Source organism: Caretta caretta, chromosome 11 (assembly GCF_965140235.1).
Source record: "Caretta caretta isolate rCarCar2 chromosome 11, rCarCar1.hap1, whole genome shotgun sequence".
Classification (NCBI taxonomy): domain Eukaryota; kingdom Metazoa; phylum Chordata; order Testudines; family Cheloniidae; genus Caretta; species Caretta caretta.
The window spans coordinates 71,018,069-71,040,406 of record NC_134216.1 but is presented as its reverse complement, the minus strand read 5'-3'; the positions used below and the strand labels follow the sequence as shown (position 1 = coordinate 71,040,406).

Below are 22,338 nucleotides of genomic sequence, written 5' to 3'. Positions count from 1 at the left end.
ACTGTTCAAATCTGGTTTAACTCACAAGCACAGCTAGCTTAGTCCTTTGCCTACTCCCCAGTAAACAGTTGAAACTTTGGGTGGCTTGGTTTCTGTGTGGTTAACTTGAGGTACTTAGGTCCTGATGTTCTGGGGTGCATTATCAGCACCTCTGAAAATCGCCCAAGGTTTCTTAAATTGGGCACGCATAATTAGTGGGAAAATCTGGGCCTATGTAATTTGGCACAATTTTCAGTCTGTGTTCACTGCCTGAACCTTTCGTGAGCAGTGTGTTGCAGGTCAGGACTAAGTGTATTTGCAGAGCTATAGGAAGCTCTTGTTCTGTAGAAACTCCAGAATCTGTAAAAAGAAAAGGAGTACTTGTGGCACCTTAGAGACTAACAAATTTATTTGAGCATAAGCTTTCGTGAGCTACAGCTCACTTCATCGGATGCATGTAATGGAAAATACAGTGGGGAGATTTTATAGACACAGAGAACATGAAACAATGGGTGTTACCATACAGACTGTAACCAGAGTGATCAGGTGAGGTGAGCTATTAGCAGCAGGAGAGCGGGGCAGGGGGGAAACCTTGTGTAGTGATAATCAAGGTGGGCCATTTCCAGCAGTTGACAAGAACATGTGAGGAACAGTGGCGGGGGGTGGGGGGGAGAATAAACACGGTGAAATAGTTTTATTTTGTGTAATGACACATCCACTCCCAGTCTTCATTCAAGCCTAAGTTAATTGTATCCAGTTTGCAAATTAATTCCAATTCAGCAGTCTCTCGTTGGAGTCTGTTTTTGAAGGTTTTTTGTTGAAGAATTGCCACTTTTAGGTCTGTAATCAAGTGACCACAGAGATTGAAGTGTTCTCCGACTGGTTTTTGAATGTTATAATTCTTGACATCTGATTTGTGTCCATTTATTCTTTTATGTAGAGACTGTCCAGTTTGGCCAATGTACATGGCAGAGGGGCATTGCTGGCACATCATGGCATACAACCGCATTTGCTCCAACCCTCAGACAGAGACAAACACCTACACAACACAAGATCTCTATCAAGCATTCTTACAACTACAATACCCACCTGCTGAAGTGAAGAAACAGATTGACAGAGCCAGAAGAGTACCCAGAAATTACCTACTACAGGACAGGCCCAACAAAGAAAATAACAGAACACCACTAGCCATTACTTTCAGCCCCCAACTAAAACCTCTCCAATGCATCATCAAGGATCTACAACCTATCCTGAAGGACGACTCATCACTCTCACAGATCTTGGGAGACAGGCCAGTCCTTGCCTATGGACAGCCCCCAACCTGAAGCAAATACTCACCAGCAACCACACACCACACAACAAAAACATTAACCCAGGAACCTATCCTTGCAACAAAGCCCGTTGCCAACTGTGTCCACATATCTATTCAGGGGACACCATCATAGGGCCTAATCACATCAGCCACACTATCAGAGGCTCGTTCACCTGCACATCTACCAATGTGATATATGTCATCATGTGCCAGCAATGCCCCTCTGCCATGTACATTGGCCAAACTGGACAGTCTCTACATAAAAGAATAAATGGACACAAATCAGACGTCAAGAATTATAACATTCAAAAACCAGTCGGAGAACACTTCAATCTCTGTGGTCACTCGATTACAGACCTAAAAGTGGCAATTCTTCAACAAAAAACCTTCAAAAACAGACTCCAACGAGAGACTGCTGAATTGGAATTAATTTGCAAACTGGATACAATTAACTTAGGCTTGAATGAAGACTGGGAGTGGATGTGTCATTACAAAAAGTAAAACTATTTCCCCATGTTTATTCCCCTCCCCCACTGTTCCTCACACGTTCTTGTTAACTGCAGGAAATGGCCCACCTTGATTATCACTACAAAAGGTTCCCCCCTAGCCCCCTCCCGACTCTCCTGCTGGTAATAGCTCACCTTACCTGATCACTCTTGTTACAGTCTGTGTGGTAACACCCATTGTTTCATGTTCTCTGTGTCTATAAAATCTCCCCACTGTATTTTCCACTACATGCATCTGATGAAGCTTATGCTCAAATAAATTTGTTAGTTTCTAAGCCCTGGTCTACACTAGGACTTTAGGTCGAATTTAGCAGCATTAAATCAATGTAAACCTGCACCCGTCCACACGATGAAGCCCTTTATTTCAACTTAAAGGGCGCTTAAAATCGATTTCCTTACTCCACCCCTGACAAGTGGATTAGCGCTTAAATCGGCCTTGCTGGCTCGAATTTGGGGTACTGTGGACACAATTCGACGGTATTGGCCTCTGGGAGATATCCCAGAGTGCTCCATTGTGACCGCTCTGCACAGCACTCTCAACTCAGATGCACGATTGTTTGCCGTTGCTCTGATGCAGGGAGGGGCGACTGAGGACACGGCTTACAGGGTTGGCTTCAGGGAGCTAAAATCAACAAAGGGGGTGGCTTTACATCAAGGAGTATTTCAGGCAGGACTTCACGGAGGATTCCAATGAGAAATGGTGCACCTAAGTTATTGTTCTTATTGGAACAAGGAGGTTAGCCTGGCCTCTGATTGATACATGGCTAGATTTACCTCGCTGCACCTTCTCTGTGAGTGACTGCAGTGTGACCTAGAGGGATGAGTCCCCTAGACAGGGGAGGGGGGAAGCAAATGAGTACAAAACAAGTCTGGTCTATTTCTTGTTTTGATCCACTCCATCTATCTTTTACATCTTTGGCTGGCAGCAGACGGTGCAGAAGGACTGCATGCCATCCACATCTCATGGCTGCTTGGCAGAAGATGGTACAGTACGACTGCTAGCCATCCTCATCTCTTGCCTGCCTGGCAGAAGATGGTACAGTACGACTGCTAGAAATCCGTATCGCCTGCCTGCTCACCATAAGACGGTTCAATAGGACTGACTGCAGGACTAAAGAGAATGACCTGGTCAAGTCACTCCAAATTTAGTCCCTGCGCCCATGTCTGCCCAGGCGCTCCCAGCCGACGTGGCCAGGAGCACCTCGGACACGACGAGAACGGCTACCAGTCGTATTGCACCGTCTGCTGCCAGAAGGCAATGGGTTGCTGCTACTGTGTAGCAATGCCGTACCGCGTCTGCCAGCACCCAGGAGACATAGGGTGACGGTTACATGAGCAGGCTCCATGCTTGCCGTGGTATGGCGTCTGCACAGGTAATTCAGGAAAAAAGGCGCAAAACGATTGTCTGCCCTTCCTTTCACGGAGAGAGGGAGGGAGGGAAGGGGGGCCTGATGATATGTACCCAGAACCACCCGCGACAATGTTTTAGCCCCATCAGGCATTGGGATCTCAACCCAGAATTCCAATGGGCAGCGGAGACTGCGGGAACTGTGGGATAGCCACCCACAGTGCAACGCTCCAGAAGTCGACGCTAGCCTCGGTACTGTGGAAGCACTCCGCCGAGTTAATGCACTTAATGCACTTAGAGCATTTTCTGTGGGGACACACACACTCGAATATATAAAACCGATTTCTAAAAAACCGACTTCTATAAATTCGACCTTATTCCGTAGTGTAGACATACCCTAAGGTGCCACAAGTACTCCTTTTCTTTTTGCGGATACAGACTAAGATGGCTGCTACTCTGAAACCTGTCATTATCCAGAATCTGTCTTTCACATTGTAGGTATTACAGTTCAAAGTATTAATTAACAAGTGAACAGAACATTCCATATGGGGTGTATGTGAATGTTTCAATATATGATTACATTAACACGTACACAAATAATGTGGTTCAAGATACCTTGATAAAATATGATATAACTCTCCAAACTGAGTCTTTCATAGGTATAATGGGGGTATCTAAAGCATTGCTATTTATACCTGTACAAACTGACTGTCTGAATATATGAACTATTTTAGTTTCATGGTGCTGATTAATAATAATTATGATAATTTGTATTGTGGTATTGCAAAGCGTCTCCAGTCAGGATGACGCACATATGTTTGCACAGCAGACAGCACATAATCCCCCTGCCCCATTACTGCCTTCACATTATAAAGCTGAAATTACAGTAATTCAGAACTGACGTTCTATTCTTGACACATACATTTAATTTGCAACCAAAAATCCCAGGAAGCAGATTCTTTCATTTCTTAAGCTTCTGAATGTTGGAAGTAATTGGAGGGATGATGTGATTTCTAGACAGCAACTATAGTGGGTTATTTCTAGTGAAGAGTCATTTATTTAAAAGGATTAATTGCAGAAACAAGTTGTCATTTTGTTGGCAGTAGTATAAAAGCAAAGGCAAAAACTGTCTTCATAGAAGGATATAAAAGACATAGGGGATAAAAATCTGAAACAGATGCAGTAAGATTATATTGATTTTCACCAAAATCTTAAATTATTTCCTTAAGGGACAAAAGCCTCTTATCAACAAAGAAATAATATATTTTTCAGTATAAATAACCAGAAAAATTCCTACAGGGACACCTTTTGCACACTTTATTTTTAATTATTATTATTAATAATAATATTTTTTATTATTTATATTTTACCGTAGTTAAATATATGCACAAAATTACCCTCAAAGTACAAAAGCATAGTTTGTGCAGAAGTACCAGGCTATATAATAAAGTCAAATAAGGTCATAGTCATTGAAGGATAAAGAAATATTGAATGTGTACTAATGTAGCAATGGTTTGAGAAATGATAAATTTTCATTTTATTTTCCCTGAAGTGTCTTTACCCAAGGCTTTATCAAATGTTCACTTTTAAATACAATCCTGTCTTCATTTTTCATAGAGTTTAACTTGATAGTAACTGGCCTATTCACGGAAGGTAATACATACAAGAGGTGAAGTCCTGGCCCCATTGAAGTCAATGGGAAAACTCCCATTGACTTATATTACCCAGAATACCAAAGTTGAACAAAAACAGTTGCATAGTAACAGGTTTCAGAGTAGCAGCTGTGTTAGTCTGTATCCGCAAAAAGAAAAGGAGGACTTGTGGCACCTTAGAGACTAACCAATTTATTTGAGCATAAGCTTTTGTGAGCTACAGCTCACTTCATCGGAATGCATCTGATGAAGTGAGCTGTAGCTCATGAAAGCTTATGCTCAAATAAATTTGCTCAAAATAAAATTTCAAAATTTTATTTTGCTTATGCTCAAAATAAATTTCAGCAGTGTGCCCTTGTTGCCAAGAAGGCCAATGGCATTTTGGGATGTATAAGTAGGGGCATAGCGAGCAGATCGAGGGACGTGATCGTTCCCCTCTATTCAACATTGGTGAGGCCTCATCTGGAGTACTGTGTCCAGTTTTGGGCCCCACACTTCAAGAAGGATGTGGATAAATTGGAGAGAGTCCAGCGAAGGGCAACAAAAATGATTAGGGGTCTGGAACACATGACTTATGAGGAGAGGCTGAGGGAGCTGGGATTGTTTAGCCTGCAGAAGAGAAGAATGAGGGGGGATTTGATAGCTGCTTTCAACTACCTGAAAGGGGGTTCCAAAGAGGATGGCTCTAGACTGTTCTCAATGGTAGCAGATGACAGAACGAGGAGTAATGGTCTCAAGTTGCAGTGGGGGAGGTTTAGATTGGATATTAGGAAAAACTTTTTCACTAAGAGGGTGGTGAAACACTGGAATGCGTTACCTAGGGAGGTGGTAGAATCTCCTTCCTTAGAGGTTTTTAAGGTCAGGCTTGACAAAGCCCTGGCTGGGATGATTTAACTGGGAATTGGTCCTGCTTCAAGCAGGGGGTTGGACTAGATGACCTTCTGGGGTCCCTTCCAACCCTGATATTCTATGATTCTATGATTTTCTAGTTGTATAGTAGTTGTTCTTCCGGCATCAACAGTATGTTGAGTCAGACAAACAGAAGATCCTTTACTTATATATTTGACAGGTAGGTAGGAAATTCATTAACATACGTCAATACCCTCTCTATAGGGCAAACATATTCTGAATATCTGAGAGAACATGGGTCATATTCTGATCGCAATTATACTGATCTTAAGGAGAAAAATGGAGGCAGAAATTATGTCAAATTGGATAATTTTGATAATTTTGCCAGCAGAAATAGGTGTATTTTACTTTTGTATTGTTTTCCTTTAGTGCAGGGAGAAAACAGATAGTAACACAATCTCTCAAACTGTTGTTCCAGGTTTTAGGATTCCTATATTTATAATGTAGTGATGAAGCAGATGCCCAAGAAACATAGCAAAATAAATGAAGATAGGAATTAAAAGCTGGGGAAAAAACATACTCCAAAATCTACTGCAAATTAGTATTTCTTGGTGGTACCATTTCTTGTCATATTTTCTTTTTGTTCTTTTTGTTGGCAGGGGCAGGTCTAATTACCCTCATGTCCCCTGAAGGTATCTCTAATAACAAGCAATGCCTGCTGGGCAGCTCCCTGCTGCTTAGAACAGCCTACAAAGCCCTCTTGACTCCAGCATATGTTTCTGCTTTAAAACCTGAAAAACTTAACGAACTGTTTTTCCTCATTTTGTCTGGGACTGAACAACAATGAGGTTTAGATAGATAGACTGGCAGGCTGACCCTAGCAAACTGTGAGCTAGAGTATGCCAAACTTCAGTTTTGGTGAGACTCAGAGACCCACTTCTTATTATTTTCCTTATTCTGAGCAAAGTAACTGACTTTGAGAGCACTCTGCCTTAGGCTAGGTGAGTTAATATTTACACTTGTGAAAAACAGAAATATTTACCATTGACCTCTCCCCCGCTCTTTTGTTGGATTTTCCAGAAAACAATTACATTCAAATCATGTTTCATTATAGTTTCATTAAATAAGATAAACAATTGCATGCAGTTAATAAAGACAATAATCTTGAGGAAACGGAAACTTTATTTTAATAACCAGACATCAAGTTGTATTTTTTCGCTTAGCCCACTAGTAGCCAGCCAGTCTGGTTCGCTCGGTGGGTCAAATTCTACTATCATGTACAGGAGTTCCCAAAGGTTATTTCCCCAGCAGATTCATCATCCAGCTAAGGTCACTTTTGATGGAGGAAATGGCTCTGAGTGCCAACCTCTGCCTTTGCTATACCAACTGAGCTTAATCACATTCTCCATGTGACACCTTGATGGTCAAGGAAAGAGATTACAAGCTGCTTTTATTAGTCAGAGGGGCCAGAAAAGGGTTTTAACAGGCAAAGCAACTGAGAGGGGTTGCAAAAAGGTGTAAGATAAACTAAGCCTCTTCACTCACTTTAACTTAAACCTTTTTATTGGCCAGTGGCAGTAAATTAAAGCAGCTTAAGCCTGGTGTATATTAGAAACCTTTATCTGGTTTAACTAAATATTTTAAAATCAATGTACTTAGACTAGTGCAAACACCTAATGTAGAGGCATACGAGTCCTTACTTAAAATGATTTAGCTTAATTTGGTACTTTACTGATGCGACCTAAACTGCTTAAAACGAGGTTTAAAATGGATTAAATGTACCTACATTGGGGGTTTGCATCAGTCTAATTGAATACATTTTAAAAAATTCATTGAGGTAAACTGGTGTAACTCTTCTAAGAGACTTCTTTGCCCTTAGACTCTCTTACACTCACTTATCAATGTGTAATTACATACTTTACATATCACCTTCAAATGTGGCTTAGTAGCTATATATGCTATATGGGAATGAATCTCTGCTTATGAAGGCAAAGGAGTAATGGAAACTCTAAATTTACTTGCTTAAGAAAGTAAATAAGGAAGTGTTATTTCCTCCTTCTCATAGCACAACAACTGGGGGTCACCAAATGAAATTAATAGGCAGCAGGTTTAAAACAAACAAAGGAAGTATTTCTTCACACAGTGCACAGTCAACCTATGGAACTCTTTGCCAGAGGATGTTGTGAAGGCCAAGACTATAACAGGGTTCAAAAAAGAACTAGATACATTGATGGAGGATAGGTCCATCAATGGCTATTAGCCAGGATGAGTAGGGATGGTGTCCTGAGCCTCTGTTTGCCAGAAGCTGGGAATGGGCGACAGGGGATGGATCACTTGATGATTACCTGTTCTGTTCTTTCCCTCTGGGGCACCTGGCATTGGCCACTGTCAAAAGACAGGATATTGGGCTAGATGGACCTTTGGTCTGACCCAGTATTGCCGTTCTCATGTACTTTGAATACATACCCATTGCCATCCCAATAACAAGTTTAATTAAAAAATTTTAGAGCAGTGGAGACCATTGCTATAAAATCTCACTTGGGTAGGTGTGGACACTTTTGTTTCTCTTAATTTCAACCTCTAAGCATTTTATCCCCTTTTGAGGGGGGAGAGGCATTAAAATACCTGATCTGGGGTTTTTTGAGAAAAAATAGCAGTTGAACCTCCCTCCTCTTCATTAGGGTAGTCAGGAAACTTGCCTGTAATATGCCTGCATGCAAAACAAAAGAAGAATCAATTAAAATACAATATCTGCCAATCCTGTTATTAATCTGATAACACCAATGTGTTATGGAGAGTCATCCCATCCCATCATACTCAAGATTGAAGGAATAGCATCACCTTCTAAGGCAGATATTCACGCAGCAAATTCATTGTCTTTCTTTTATGTTTGTACAGTACCTTGTCTATGATTGGAGTCATTAATTGCTATTGCAATAAACATAACGTATAAAAATACATCCATTATAATTGCAGGCACTTTTGCTTGCATACTGAACAATTTCTATTTGCACATGTATAAATAGCATCAGATGGACAAACTGGTTCCCTGCATTTGCAATAAATCAACATACATGTGCAAAAGGATTTTCTCACTTATACTACAAACAGTTTTTAGAGGCCAGTTGAAAAATGGCCCTTAGAACCAAAAAAGAAGCATAGATCATCTGTTACGTTAAATGTTAGGCCACATTTGATTTTACAAACATGTTTTATCTCTAAGATAAGTAAGGATTCATTCAAATTTTTGACTCAGTGAAAAAGTTTAATATTGTATTAGATGCAGCTCCTATGTTTACATAATGCTAAGAGTTTGACTTAAAGCTGATAAATGCCAGAGCATTTGACATTAAGGTGGTTACTGCTTTATTATTAATGCTAGTTGAAGGGAAAAAATGACAATGTGAACTAAAGGTGAAGAATCAGACTGAACTCGACCCCTTTAAGCAATTTACTATAAACGTGTATTACAAAAATGTTTTATTTTGGTATTTTTGTTTACTTTTTATTTAAAAATAATTCATAGATACAAATGGATGTTACTTTCCTGAGAGACAAAAATTCTGTTTCTTGAGCAATAGACTAGGTAGGTTTTCAAAAGCGTTAACTGTGAGAGGCATTTTTTTTTGTTAAAAGTTGCAAAAAAGTCTTTTTAAGATAATTACTGTGTGCTGAATCCAAATATGGTTGTTACCAATCTGTATGTTGTGTATAAAGGCCTCACAAACAAAGAAACATGGAAATGGCTGGAGTGTAAATCTTTATTTTCTTTTGTCGAGGATTAACATACTTCAGCTGGACCTTAATGAACAATACGATGTAATGAAAGTGAGCAAATAATATGCACAACCTTTTTATAAAGCTATTGGATTTCAGTTTCTTATTTGTAAGATGTGCTAGAAATATTTTAATATGTTATACAACCATGAAAGAGCATGTTTGCATGGCTCTTATCATTTGAACATTTGCACCTTGAAACAAAAGCATTCAAGCTAATTTAAAGATCAGAAATACAACACATAATCTGAAAACACCCATTTTTAAAACAAGTGAAAATATTTCTTGATTCAACCTTAAGTAAACATTTTAATGCACACAAGTTAAGCACACATCTTAATGTACTATTCCAAGAAACGTTGGTATGCAGTGGCAGATTGAATCAGTCTTATTAGGTCACATATTATGGCACAGCTATTTATTTGATAGTACTGTCCTGGTGAACTGTCATGTACATTGACACACCCTTGTTCCAGTTCTCTACATTTGCAATCTCCTGTACAAACAAGTTGCACTGTCCTGCACCTGCATCACTGACTTCTACACCCCGTTGGGCAGCCACAGAATATTGCCTCCATGAAATCTGCTGGCATTGGTAGCTGTTACATGAGCTGTCCTCCGATTTCCAACCCATTGTATCTGGAGGAGGAAATATAGGATTTTGGGGCAGTGGGCCTGTCTCCAAGCTAGTGACTGGTAGTGAGCTCTCTGCATGAGAACAAAAAGATCCTCTCTTGTTGGAGGTAAAGCGTCTTATAACGACATGTCTGTGAACAAAATAACATGTGCTTTGTCAGTGCTGTGGACCTCTGGCATGCCATACATTTTATAAATAAACTCTTCTGCACTTTTCACCTCCTTTGAGTCTAGGTCACATTGTACAAGACGGTTAGAAGCTGATGGTGTTGTTGAAAAACTTTACATGAGGTCTTCTTGCTTTGTCCGGCAATAAAAGAAGTACCAGTCAGAGCATGAAATGGGAGCAGAGTTTCCAGAACAGTGGGTCCATATTGTACTTTCTCACAAATGGCATGAATAGGAAAGTACTTTGGTTCCTTTGATGTACCAGCTTCCATCCAAAGCTGCCTACATGTCATTTTGCTGTAGCGACCCCCACCCAAAAAACCCCTACATCAGTGTCCCTGGCTGTGACAACCACACTGTCAGCACCACTGTGGACAGTGTAAAATCATTCCTGTGTCTGCTTCTTCCTGATGAGCACACACTTGATTAGTGTCAACTATTGCTGTTGAGCACTGTATTTCAGCCTCATCCTGAAATCCACCAGCCAGACTGATGATTTTGTCATACGGTTCTTCTGTCATTAGTTGCTCTTATAAAAATGTTTCAAGGTCCTCCTTATTTTCTGGAAGCTCAATCAAATGCATCCAGTTACTTGGAAGACACACATATTTGACTTCCACCACTCTTCGGATGGGTCTTGTACCTCTTTAGCATTTTTCTGTTGTACCACCCTTAACAGATTCCTTGTAGTACCTGTCAAACACAATGTCTATTCTGTGGAAGTCTGCTCCAGTCCTAAGTACTGTTTTTACAAATGTGCCTGCAAGGTCTCCAAATGTTTTGGATGGCTCCCGATGACTTCCCTGTAGCTTTGTCCCAAAGCTTGTGTATCTGTCCCAAAACAGCATCTCCCAAAAGGGGTAACTGATGGTGGGCAGCTGTCTGTACATCACCAAGTACTGCTTTTGTGCTTGTTCTTAGACCGCCATTTGGATGTGCTAATTGCAAAGGGACAGGCATTAACTCATGTTTCAAAATATGTTGCAAATTCACAATCCTGCTGGCTTCATAGTCTGTGATAAGTTGCAGAAAAATATTTCTGTCTGCCTTCATGCTTGAGGCTTTTTCTTTGACTTCTTTCCCTACCTCATATATCATGAAAAAATTTGGAGCATTATTTTTTGGCAAAAAGAAAAGGAGTACTTGTGGCACCTTAGAGACTAACCAATTTATTTGAGCATGAGCTTTCGTGAGCTACAGTGAGCTGTAGCTCACGAAAGCTCATGCTCAAATAAATTGGTTAGTCTCTAAGGTGCCACAAGTACTCCTTTTCTTTTTGCGAATACAGACTAACACGGCTGTTCCTCTGAAACCTATTTTTTGGCAGTGGATCATGAATGTGTACACGTTCAGGTTCTCCCTCTTGTTCCATAAGCCATTTCTCCACAAAGCTTTCCAATTGCATTTGTTGTAGGAGCTATGCCTTCAACAGTGTGTCTTGTATGGCTTCAGCAGCCAGATTTTTTGTTGCAATATTTTGCAACGAAAAGTATGATTCCTACCTGGAGAAAATCTTGAACCTCTGAAGTGTTCATAAGAATGCACTCTCATCTTCTTTGTCACACTGCTTGTTTGGCTTTCTTGACTCTGTAACAGGTGAACCACTCGCTGCTAGGGCACCTCCTAGCTGGCTGTTCTGGGGATTAGCTCCATCCAGGTCTGGTACCCCCTCCGGTTGGCAGTGCACATGAATGAGCAACCCTCTCTCTTTTTCTGTCTTGGAGACTCAGGGTGCTCTCTCTTCATGGCTTGGCTGTTTGGCTAGGTCACTGTGTGTTTTCCCCTTCCGGGAAGTTATCAAAACCTCTTCATCCAAAGTGGCAGTCTTCTCCCCCACTGCCCTGACTGTGCCACTTCCTCAGTGGGTGGTAGGGGAACCCAGGCCTGCCCTCTACTGCAGGTTCAGTTCAGGCACTCTCTAATCAGTGACCAAGATCTGCAATGTCCCACCTTGCTGCAATTTTCCTGAGCCTTTTCCTGCTCCGCCTCTCTCAGGATTTTGCTCCACCACCCTTCTGAATAAACTATTCCTTCATGGCCTAGCTCCCCTGGGGTTTTTACTCCCCTGCTGAGTTTCCTTCCTTCTGAGTGTCCTCCTGACATCCAGAGAGTGGCTGCAGGCTCCTTCACTGCAGCCCTTTCCCATTGCCAGCTTCCTGGGTTTATACTAACCCTACCCGTTCCTTCTCAGTTGGGTGGCTTCATCAACGATTCACGAATAAGTTGGTCATCCAAACCAACATGGAACATGACTCTGGTGTCCGCTGTGATAGGGACTCTCAGGTTGTAAGAAAAGGCAAGTCTGCTGAGGGCTGAGTGTTGGCAATGCCTACAATTCCACGTCCTTTCTTTCCTGTGCCATTAAGCTACTCTTGGCTCTGATCAGGGTTCACTTGATTGAACTTCTGACATGATCTCTTGACAACAAAGTTCCTTTGCAGGAACTCCTCGAGCACTTCAGCTAGTAGCTGATGCATTTCTGCAATGCAGGTGGTGTCCCACTTTGTATAATTTGTGTGGTCATATCACATGAAGAATGGCAGTGTATGCTTGAAGGTGAAGAGGTGTATCTCCCAATTTCTTTCTCTCTGGGCATGGGGGAACATGAGCAGTAGGGCCACCATTTCCATGTACTGTCACCAAAACCTGAAGTTCACACTACCTTGACCTTTGGTGCTCAGAAATGTGGATGTGAGATTTCAAACTCTTTCAAGTACAAATGGACGTGATCTCACTATAAGAATGTGACTGATGAGCTTTGACAATATCCTCTTTGCACTCTTGATTGTGCACTGCTATAAACTCCAAGAGTTGTGAAAGAAGCAGGTACCACAGTAGCTTGAAATGTCAGTTTGTGGGCCCGTGTTGCCTTAATGTAAGACTTGCCATTCATAGCTTGCTCTGCAGAGTTTGGACCAAGAACTCCTCTTTCAATCTACTGCAAGTCCTGAAGCCTGTGTGTGCTGTCCTATAAGTTCATCCCTCCTAATCATGGAAAAGCCACTCTCTCTACTCTGGTGTGGCCCATTTTAGTTCCATCGGTTTACGGTACAGTTTCATCAACAGTTAGACCCACAAACTGCAGCCCAAGCACAAACATGTGAACATGTTTGTATCTCCATACAGGAGTACTGAGGGTGTCTAATTTATGGGAAGGAGCTTGACTGATTGGCAAGTATCCAGTGGCAGTTATTTCTGGTTCTGTTGTGTACAACTGGTTGCAATAGGTCCATTCACCTCTTGGGTTCTCATTTTGATATTTAATGATAAAGCTAAATATCAGAAGCTCTTGTCTGCACTGCAGTTTTGCACTGTACTTCAGAGTCTGAGTACCACTCTTTGCAAACATGGTCCTTGAATACTGGTTTAGGTTTACCATTTCTCACGTTGGCTGCTTTGATGGTGTCGATTGCATCAGGAACATTGAGCGTGCTGCTGTTTAGATCATTCAACATTTAGATAAGGGGTAGATTCTCTTTGCCAAGCAGCAACTTGGGTTGCATGGAATATGTTCTTGCCATTCAGAGAAGCATCATTTATGGAAATATTGGTGGCTTTATAGTGAACAAACTTCCTGGGAACCAGGCTGGGGGGGAATAACAGTGCCATTCTCAGCATTCATAGTTTGTATGGTTTTCTCTGCAAGGGCTGTCCCCACCTTTAGGATTTCTTCATAACTAATACTGTGGACAGCCTTATGGGAAAAGCTGAACAAGTTGTTTTGACATTATTGCCTGATGGGAGGTACACCCAAGACCAATATGCTTTGGTGTCCCTTTCTTTCCACCACTCACGCCATATACAATGTTTTGTGCTAAACTAAGCACTTTGAATTTCCCTAATTCTTGTTTCTCAAAGTTCTCTTCAACAGCATCACAGTCAAGGAGAAATTGGCCTTATACAGCAGGTGAAGGAACATGTACAGCAGCTGAAGGCTATCTGGAGTGCAAGCAACTGCGTCATCCTCACTGACATTGAAACCTTTGTGGCCAGGATCTGACAAAGTATCTCCCCGAATTTTCAATGCAACATGTACCAGTGACAGAAATATGTCGTCTTGGGGCTGGTAAATGCAGATGGCCATCTCATCGTCATGGCAGGAATCCATCGTTTGTGAGATGGGTACATATTTATACTTGGATGGAACTAAGAGTGTTCACCTTGATCGATCTCCTGTTGAGAGACAATGAAATAAATCACCCAAGTGAACGTGGAGTTTTCCCTTGAATGATGATCTACGACTGAAATAGGAATGTGGAATTTCAATGCCAGTTTCCTTTGCAAGATTGCTGTAATGATGCCAAAACTCAGATACTTTCAAAATATGGCTGCGTGCTGAAGCTCATTTTGAAGCCAAAGTATTGCTGTGCCAGTAACTTTGGTACTCTCATTCTTTTGCATTACAGACCTCATAAATGGGATGTAACAAGTCAGGTAGTACCTGCCTTCAGCAGCTATGGGGTCATTTACTCAAGTAAAGAAACACTCATTTTGTGGTCAAATACAGCTGCCTTCATTATCTGTTCACTCATTTTGAATGTAGTTATGAAGGTAAGTCTCTGTTTAGGGCACGCTTCTTGACAAAACAGGCAGCATCGCCAGTCCATAAGTTTCACAGACCTGGACTGTCTTGTATTACAGACACTGGTCTCTTTACTGGGATCACTACATCTTGCCACATATGATACAACAGTTGCAGATGGTTTTGCTTTCTGTAACCTCTGGATTTTGCCTTTGTCAATGTATTGGGCATAGAAATTTCTGTGCCAGATGACTGATAGTGTCTGTTCTGAATGAAAGCTGGACTCACTTCTGTCAATGGCCTCTCTGTATTTGACATCTCGCAGTTTCTTTCTAATGGCTCTTGCCCTCCTTCTTGTTCATGGGCTTCATGCACATCTTTTTTACTTGATTTTTGGCAAATAATGCAGACACTGTAGGAAACTGGTGCAGCTCTCTTGAAGTTTACTACCAGTTCCATCGTTTACTACAACTTGGAACAATATGAGTGCCATAAACCACCACCTCCTCTAACTACTGTTGCTCTCTCTAGTTGTTAAAAACAAAACAAACAAACAAAAACAAAAAAAACATCACCATCACTTCTATGTTAATTCTACTCTCCAAAGCATTATTACTATAAAACAAATATTAAGCATGCAAGAAAATGAAAAAATGATTTCACATATTACAGGAAAAATATCATCTGTGTTATGATTAACTTATTTCTACTATTACAGCATATGGATGACTAAATGTTATAGAAGTTGCAACAGGCGTAAAAACCATGCAGTGTGCCCTCTCATTTCTTTATTTAATAGATGAAAAGGACTTGGGCTCGCGGGACTTGAGCTCTGGCTCTGGGGCTGAAAATTGCTATGTAGGTGTTCGGGCTCAGGCTGGAGCCTGAGCTTTGAGACCCTGGGAGGGTTGAGAGTCTCAGATCTTGGGCTCCAGCCTGAGCATCTACACAGCAATTTTTAGTTCTGTAGCCCAAGCCCTACAAGCCCCAGTCAGCTGCCCCTTGCCAGCCGGAGCCATGCCACGGGGCTTTCATCCCTGTATAGACGTACCCTTAGTACGTACTGGCTGAGGGGTTTATTCTACCCTTTCTTGGGGGACAGAGCCCACTGCACATATGGTCCAATATCCATCCTGATGGGCCTGGGCAGCAGTGGAAAACTTCTACTGGGCACACAGCATTTACTGATCCAGAATGGAGCGGCATGTGTCCTGGCCTGCCTGATATGTGCTAAAATGCTAAGTAGTAATCCTCCCCTGCTTCTGTGCAGCTGTACTTGGTAGGAAAGAGGCTCCCTTCTCCCTTTCCCCCAGTGCACCCATGCAATATATACAGGGTGGCGTTTGGCAATAACTGCATATTCAAATAAAGTTTTTCTTTATCTGAAAGATAAGTGACTCCAAAGAAGTTGCTTGGTCTGTTACTTAAATACATATGCACATAAATACTTTTACAGACATATGCTTTATGTAATTGCTACTGCTGTGTAATTAATTCTAAACTGACACCTGCTCTGAAAATTCTTGGAAACTATTTAATATTCATGACTATAACAGGATTTTTAAATGCTAAAAGCAAGTAAACCAGAATACATGAGATGCTGTGTCAAATTTCAGCCCAGAATGAACTTTTACTTTCTCCCTATTATGAACTTTGGCATGAAAAGGCTTACTATGGGAATCCTTCTCTGTTCCAATTCCATGGTGCAAATGGCATGGCTATGTTGTTAGCTAAGTATTTCAGATGATATAGTAGCAGACACCTCTAATAAGCAACCAACCCTGATAATCAGAGTGGTGACGAAAAGGACATTACTCTGACTCCCACAGTGTTTCCGTCTCAAAGAGCGGCATTTATTGCAGGCCACAGCCCATTTGTGGAGCACTGGAGATTAATTGAGAACTTCAAACTACTTGCTGTCAGCAAGATCACTCTTCATTAAGAATTTCTAAAAAAAGTATCTGGTCCATGTTTCCCTCTAGTCTGTTCAGTGCTCAGTTCCCACAGAAATATTATCTGAATGTTTTCTCTGCATGCACAATGGTCTCTACGTCTGGATGACAGACAGGTCCGGACTAAGACCTTTAGAGGCCCTAAGCACTGAAAAGATTATGGTGCCACCACATATATAATTCAAAATAAAAACAATACTATACCGTAAAATAAAATTTTATTTTTTGAAATGACACAAAACTTACATGTATGCTGAAATTAAAATAGCTTCTTTCTAGATTTTCTGATTGCAAAATTCTGGATAAGTTCATCGAAGCTGACTCGATGAAGCATGTCCTCTTCCATACACAATAGGGAAAGTGAATCAAGTCTGTCCTGACACGTTGTTCTCTGAGGGTTTTTTATTCTTTTCAGCTGAGAAAAAGAGCATTCTGCGGAGCAGTTAGTAACCATCAATGTTAGAAAAATCCGTTGTGTGATCTCTGCATTTGGAAATACACATTGTATTCTGTCTTTCAGTATTGTGTCATGAAGATCAATGTGACTGAATTTCATTTTTCCTGTTTCATTAAACTTTGCGCGCATATAACAGTGGAACTGCCGTACTTCTTCACAGAGATTCATGTTCAAGTCAACAGGGTATGAGTCAACTAGCTTTTGGGAACCTTGTGAATATTGTTCGTCAGATAAGTCCATATCGTTTAGAAAAGAAAATCTACTTGATACTTCTTTGTACACTTCACCTCTTCTCTTCATATGAGCTTCAAGTGTATTAATTATAGCGCAGTAAGTAGATACGTGAAATTTGTCTCTAGGATTCAATGCTGTTTCTGTTGCACTGCTAACATTTGATTGTTTTTTCCTGATTTACTTGCAGGACTGGGCTTCTTTGTAGTTAGTATCAGGCAAGATATCTTTTGATATGTCTTCAAATCTTTCGAAATCATTCCTCAAAGTGTTCAAGTGGTCTGCTAATGATTGACAGAGGTCTGCACATGTTTTCAAATCCAGTTCTTTTTCTTGGAGAGCTTGACTTGTGTGGTAAAAGTGTTGTGAAATTCAATTCCACATGGTCAACATGAATACAAACTCTAGTTCTTGCATCTTGTTCACAATGTTTTCTGCCTCTCATATAGTTTCTCCCTTTTGTGATTGGTCTTCAGCTATACTTTCTAATGCATCCACAATCTTTGAGTAGGACTCCAGAATTGCACTTGTTGCCACTGTATGGGCCTCCCAGCAAGTATTAGAAAGAGATTTCAACACACGATCATTGCCCAAATATGTTTTAAGAACTGCCCATCAATATGTTGAGGCAGAGAAAAATGTATAAAGTAACTGGGTTGTTGAGAAAAAACTTACTGCCAGTGGACAGCAATCAGCAGCACCGCGGCCAACAAGATTGAGAGTGTGCAGCACGTGGTATGAATATGGCATGTTTGTTCTGTTCTAAAAGCTTCTTCTGCATTCCTTGATAATGCCCTGACATGCTGGCAGCGTCGTCATAAGATTTGACCTCTGCACTTCGAGAAATCTATTTTGCAAACTTGGCACAGATAATGCAGTACTTGATTTGCCATTTCTTCACCAGTATGGCTTTTAAAATTGAGGAATGTTACAAAATCGTTCAACTGGTTTTCCATCAGTGGGAGACACATATCTTAGTACAATACTCAATTGATCAATACGTGAAAGATCAGGTATAGAGTCGACAGATAAATTGAAGTACCCAACAGTACTTATTTCATCCACAATAGCTGAATGAACTTTGTTGCTCATTAGACCAATGAGTTCATCACATATTGTCTTGGATAAGTATGATGAGTTATCTTTGCCAGCATTCTCATATTTTGAGATATGGCCTGCTAAAAAAAAAATCTCATTTTTTTTGGTGCCCCCTGCTTTGCTGGTGCCCTAAGCACGTGCTTAGTCTGCCTATTGGGTAATCCAGCCCTGATGACAGATCACTCGCAAAATACATGGGTCCTATGGCCTTTTTGCATTTTTGTTTGTCAAGGAAAGGGGAATAGTGTCCAAAAACACTGTAGTCAGGTAAGTCTTAAAGTAACCAGTTACATAGCGGGGCTTGGGATGGAAAGCTTATACTAGGGTAAGAAGAATAACATTTTGCTTGTACTAGAGTGAGTAATGTACTCAGGAGAGATACTATATGAATGTAAGGTTTCAGAGTAACAGCCGTGTTAGTCTGTATTCGCAAAAAGAAAAGGAGTACTTGTGGCACCTTAGAGACTAACCAATTTATTTGAGCATGAGCTTTCGTGAGCTCCGATGAAGTGAGCTGTAGCTCACGAAAGCTCATGCTCAAATAAATTGGTTAGTCTCTAAGGTGCCACAAGTACTCCTTTTCTTTATATGAATGTAAGACTTTGAAGAGGGACCTGATTCAGTGTCAAGACAAAACTTAATGAATGTGGCACTGTTCTTGTTTTCTCTACATTGCACAGAAATGCAAACTTGCTTTACAGCATCTCATAGAAATGTAAAAACCTCCAGAATTGGATGAAGCAACTCTCATTTTTAACTTGATGATCATATCATCAGGCAAGAATCAAAGAAAGCTCAAGGAAAGTAAGAAAGCAGCGGCATGTGCTACAGTATACTATCAGAGTTTCATATATAGCATACAATTTATTTGTAAAACTGTTTAAAATGAATATGATTGGGAGACATTGATTTGCAAATAAAAGTTTCCTAGTATGGTCACTGGGTGGGATTGGGTTCAGTGGCTGCAGCAGAAGCCAAATGGAAGATGCTACAGATCACGGTTAGGAAGAAATCACTCTCTGTCCACAATATCTGAGGAGACTAGCAGAGGCAGTAACCTAGAGAATCCCTTGTGCTCACAGGAGAATAAGGATTACCACTTTCTAGTCCTTGAGCAGGGACACAGGCAAGATACCTTGTGGCCCCTCCCTCCACATTGTGCACTTGCATAGCGCTGGGCAAAATGAAGCCTCAAATGATCAGGATTTTTCATAAATAAACTGCTTCTGATCAAATCAATGAGTTCTAGAGAGCACCATAGGCAAATATCTTTCCCTCAAACTAGTGAGTCTGGCCCAAGGAACTATGACATGTTTCTGCTGCAAAAGACGGTGCATTTCTCAGGGACTGTGGAGAAAGGGGATCTTGGAAAATGAAACAGGAGGGTGATCTGTAAGAGAGCCAAAGCACTTGAGAAATTCATTTCCTTTCTGGAAAGCAGTGATATGCTTGCAGCAGGAATGTAGTACATTTGGCAAACCTTATTTCAGTGAATAGACTTACAGACACATGCTTCAAAAACAGACTCCAGCGAGAAACTGCTGAGCTTGAATTAATATGCAAACTAGATACCATTAACTTGGGTTTGAATAGAGACTGGGAGTGGCTGGGTCATTACACATATTGAATCTATTTCCCCATGTTAAGTATCCTCACACCTTCTTGTCAACTGTCTAAATGGGCCATCTTGATTATCACTACAAAAGTTTTTTTCTGCTGCTGATAATAGCTCATCTTAATTAATTAGCCTCTTACAGTTTGTATGGCAACTTCCACCTTCTCTGTATGTATATATGTATCTTCTTACTATATGTTCCACTGTATACATCCGATGAAGCGGGCTGTAGCCCACGAAAGCTTATGCTCAAATAAATTTGTTAGTCTCTAAGGTACCACAAGTACTCCTGCTCTAAACATTGGCCATTGTTAATCAACAAGTAAGTTAAAATAGCCGATGAGAAAGTTAAAGCAAGGACAAAATGAAAAAAGAGGGATCTCTTTGGGTTAAAGAACTGGAAAAAAGGCCTTATGAGATTCATCCATCACTACTATAGACATCTCCATATATTTTTGTGCTCATCTGCCCACTTCACTATTGTGTTACTCTTCCCTTTCCAAAAATGATTCCTCTTATTACTTAGATCTGACATACTAGAATGACCTTCTCAGGCCAAGGGCATTAGCTTTTCACCTAGGGACACGTAGGGTGGATTCTCTGGCCCTATTTATGTTAATGGAAGTGACTTCAATAGGGCTAGGATTTTACCAGTTTTGTCTTGGGGCACAAAGTGAAATATGTTTTTGGTTTTAACGAGGCCTGAATGCTTTTTTGACATTACCACGGGAATTGGCACAAATCAGTGTGATTGGAAGTCTGCATTCAGGATAGGCCCAAGAGTTGAATGTCAGTACACTTCAATTCTGACTTACAACAAATTCCTACCATACATGAGTGAGAAAACAGGAAGATGCACAGTGGATACATTTGCTCTGCTGGATTTAAGTCAGTGCACTTTCATGAGCACTACAATGTTAATATTTTCCTCTCTATTCTGTATTGTTCAAAGATGGTTATAGTAAAGGCCCAATATGGATGTTGATTTATGAGAACACAACATTAACTTAAACATTTTCCTAGTAATAGACTCAGCAACTTACTACCTACTCTCCTTACTCTGGCATGGTTTTACATGTATTATTCTTTCATCGTGGCCAGGACTTCTCTATCTAATTGCATAAAAGGCCCTGCCAGAAAAATAAAAAAAAATGGTTCTTTTGAGGAAAAGGAATATTTAATTCTTTTCAGGGTAAGAAAGCATGTGGGATTTGTACAAAAGAAAGCACAAGAATAATTTCTGTGCACTCTAGGCAGAAGTTCAGTAGTACAGACTACAGCAAATAAAGGACAAAATACAAATAAAAATCCTTTAAAGAAACAAAACCCTATTTGTTATCATTCCTGCCAGTTTCTAAAATCCCACCTGCTATGGGCTCAGTGTAACAACTTACATGGTTTATTTTAGTTTTCTTAACTATGGCATTTTCCTACATTTTCTTGCTTTTTTTGTTTTTCATTTTTTAAAAAATGCTTTGGAAGCTGCTTCTAAAATAAATCACACAGCCAAATGTCGCTCAACAATATATAATGCTTAATTTCCTCACAGCACTTGCCATCTCTAATGGTATGGTATAGGAGTGTATTGTGGATAGCATCACCATTTATGATGTAAGGCCCTGAGCCTCCAAATGCTTACATGAGTAACATTATGCATTGAAGTAGTTCAGCTGATTTCAATGGCACTATTCACGTATGTGTTTGGAGCACTGGGCCTGTACTTACTATGATATTTTTCATGTGATGTTTTAAGAAATGTAAAAGGAAGTGTTACCAGGCCAGCGTAACAGGAATAAAAAGATAAAATACTGTCACAAGAGGGGAGCCACAGACACAAATGGACTGTGTGGTGATTAACTGCCAGTATTTTATTAGATGCAACCTTCCTAGAAGTGCCCAAGAAGATAGTTCTTGAAAGAAAAATTTAAGGAATTTTTCATGATACTTTCTATTTGACCCTCCTATTGGGTCCCTTTCCTCAGTCCCACAGCTAGCAAGCTGGACTTTTGTTGATGCATAACAATATTCCTTTAAGATATGTCTATGCTTTGAGCTGGAGGTCTAGATTCCAGCTCAAAGAGACATATGCAAGCTAGCTCTGACTGAGCTAGTGCACTAAGAATGCAGTGTAGCTGCAGTGGCAGTCCGGGATAGCTGCCCCGAGTCTGTACCCATCTCAGACTCTAGGTATGTACTTGCGGCGGCTTGCCACTCACACGGCAGAGCCTACACTCTG

General features: G+C 40.7%; 1 protein-coding gene across 1 annotated transcript in view; it reads right to left on the bottom strand.

Moving 5' to 3' along the window:
• The window catches only part of DRC11 (dynein regulatory complex subunit 11), a 163,715-nt gene that overhangs the window by 69,834 nt on the left and 71,543 nt on the right, over positions 1 to 22,338 (bottom strand). Inside the window, exon 7 of the mRNA XM_048870111.2 lies at positions 8,272 to 8,356. Coding sequence (XP_048726068.1) covers positions 8,272 to 8,356 — 85 coding nt within the window. The remainder of the gene's footprint in view (positions 1 to 8,271; positions 8,357 to 22,338) is intronic.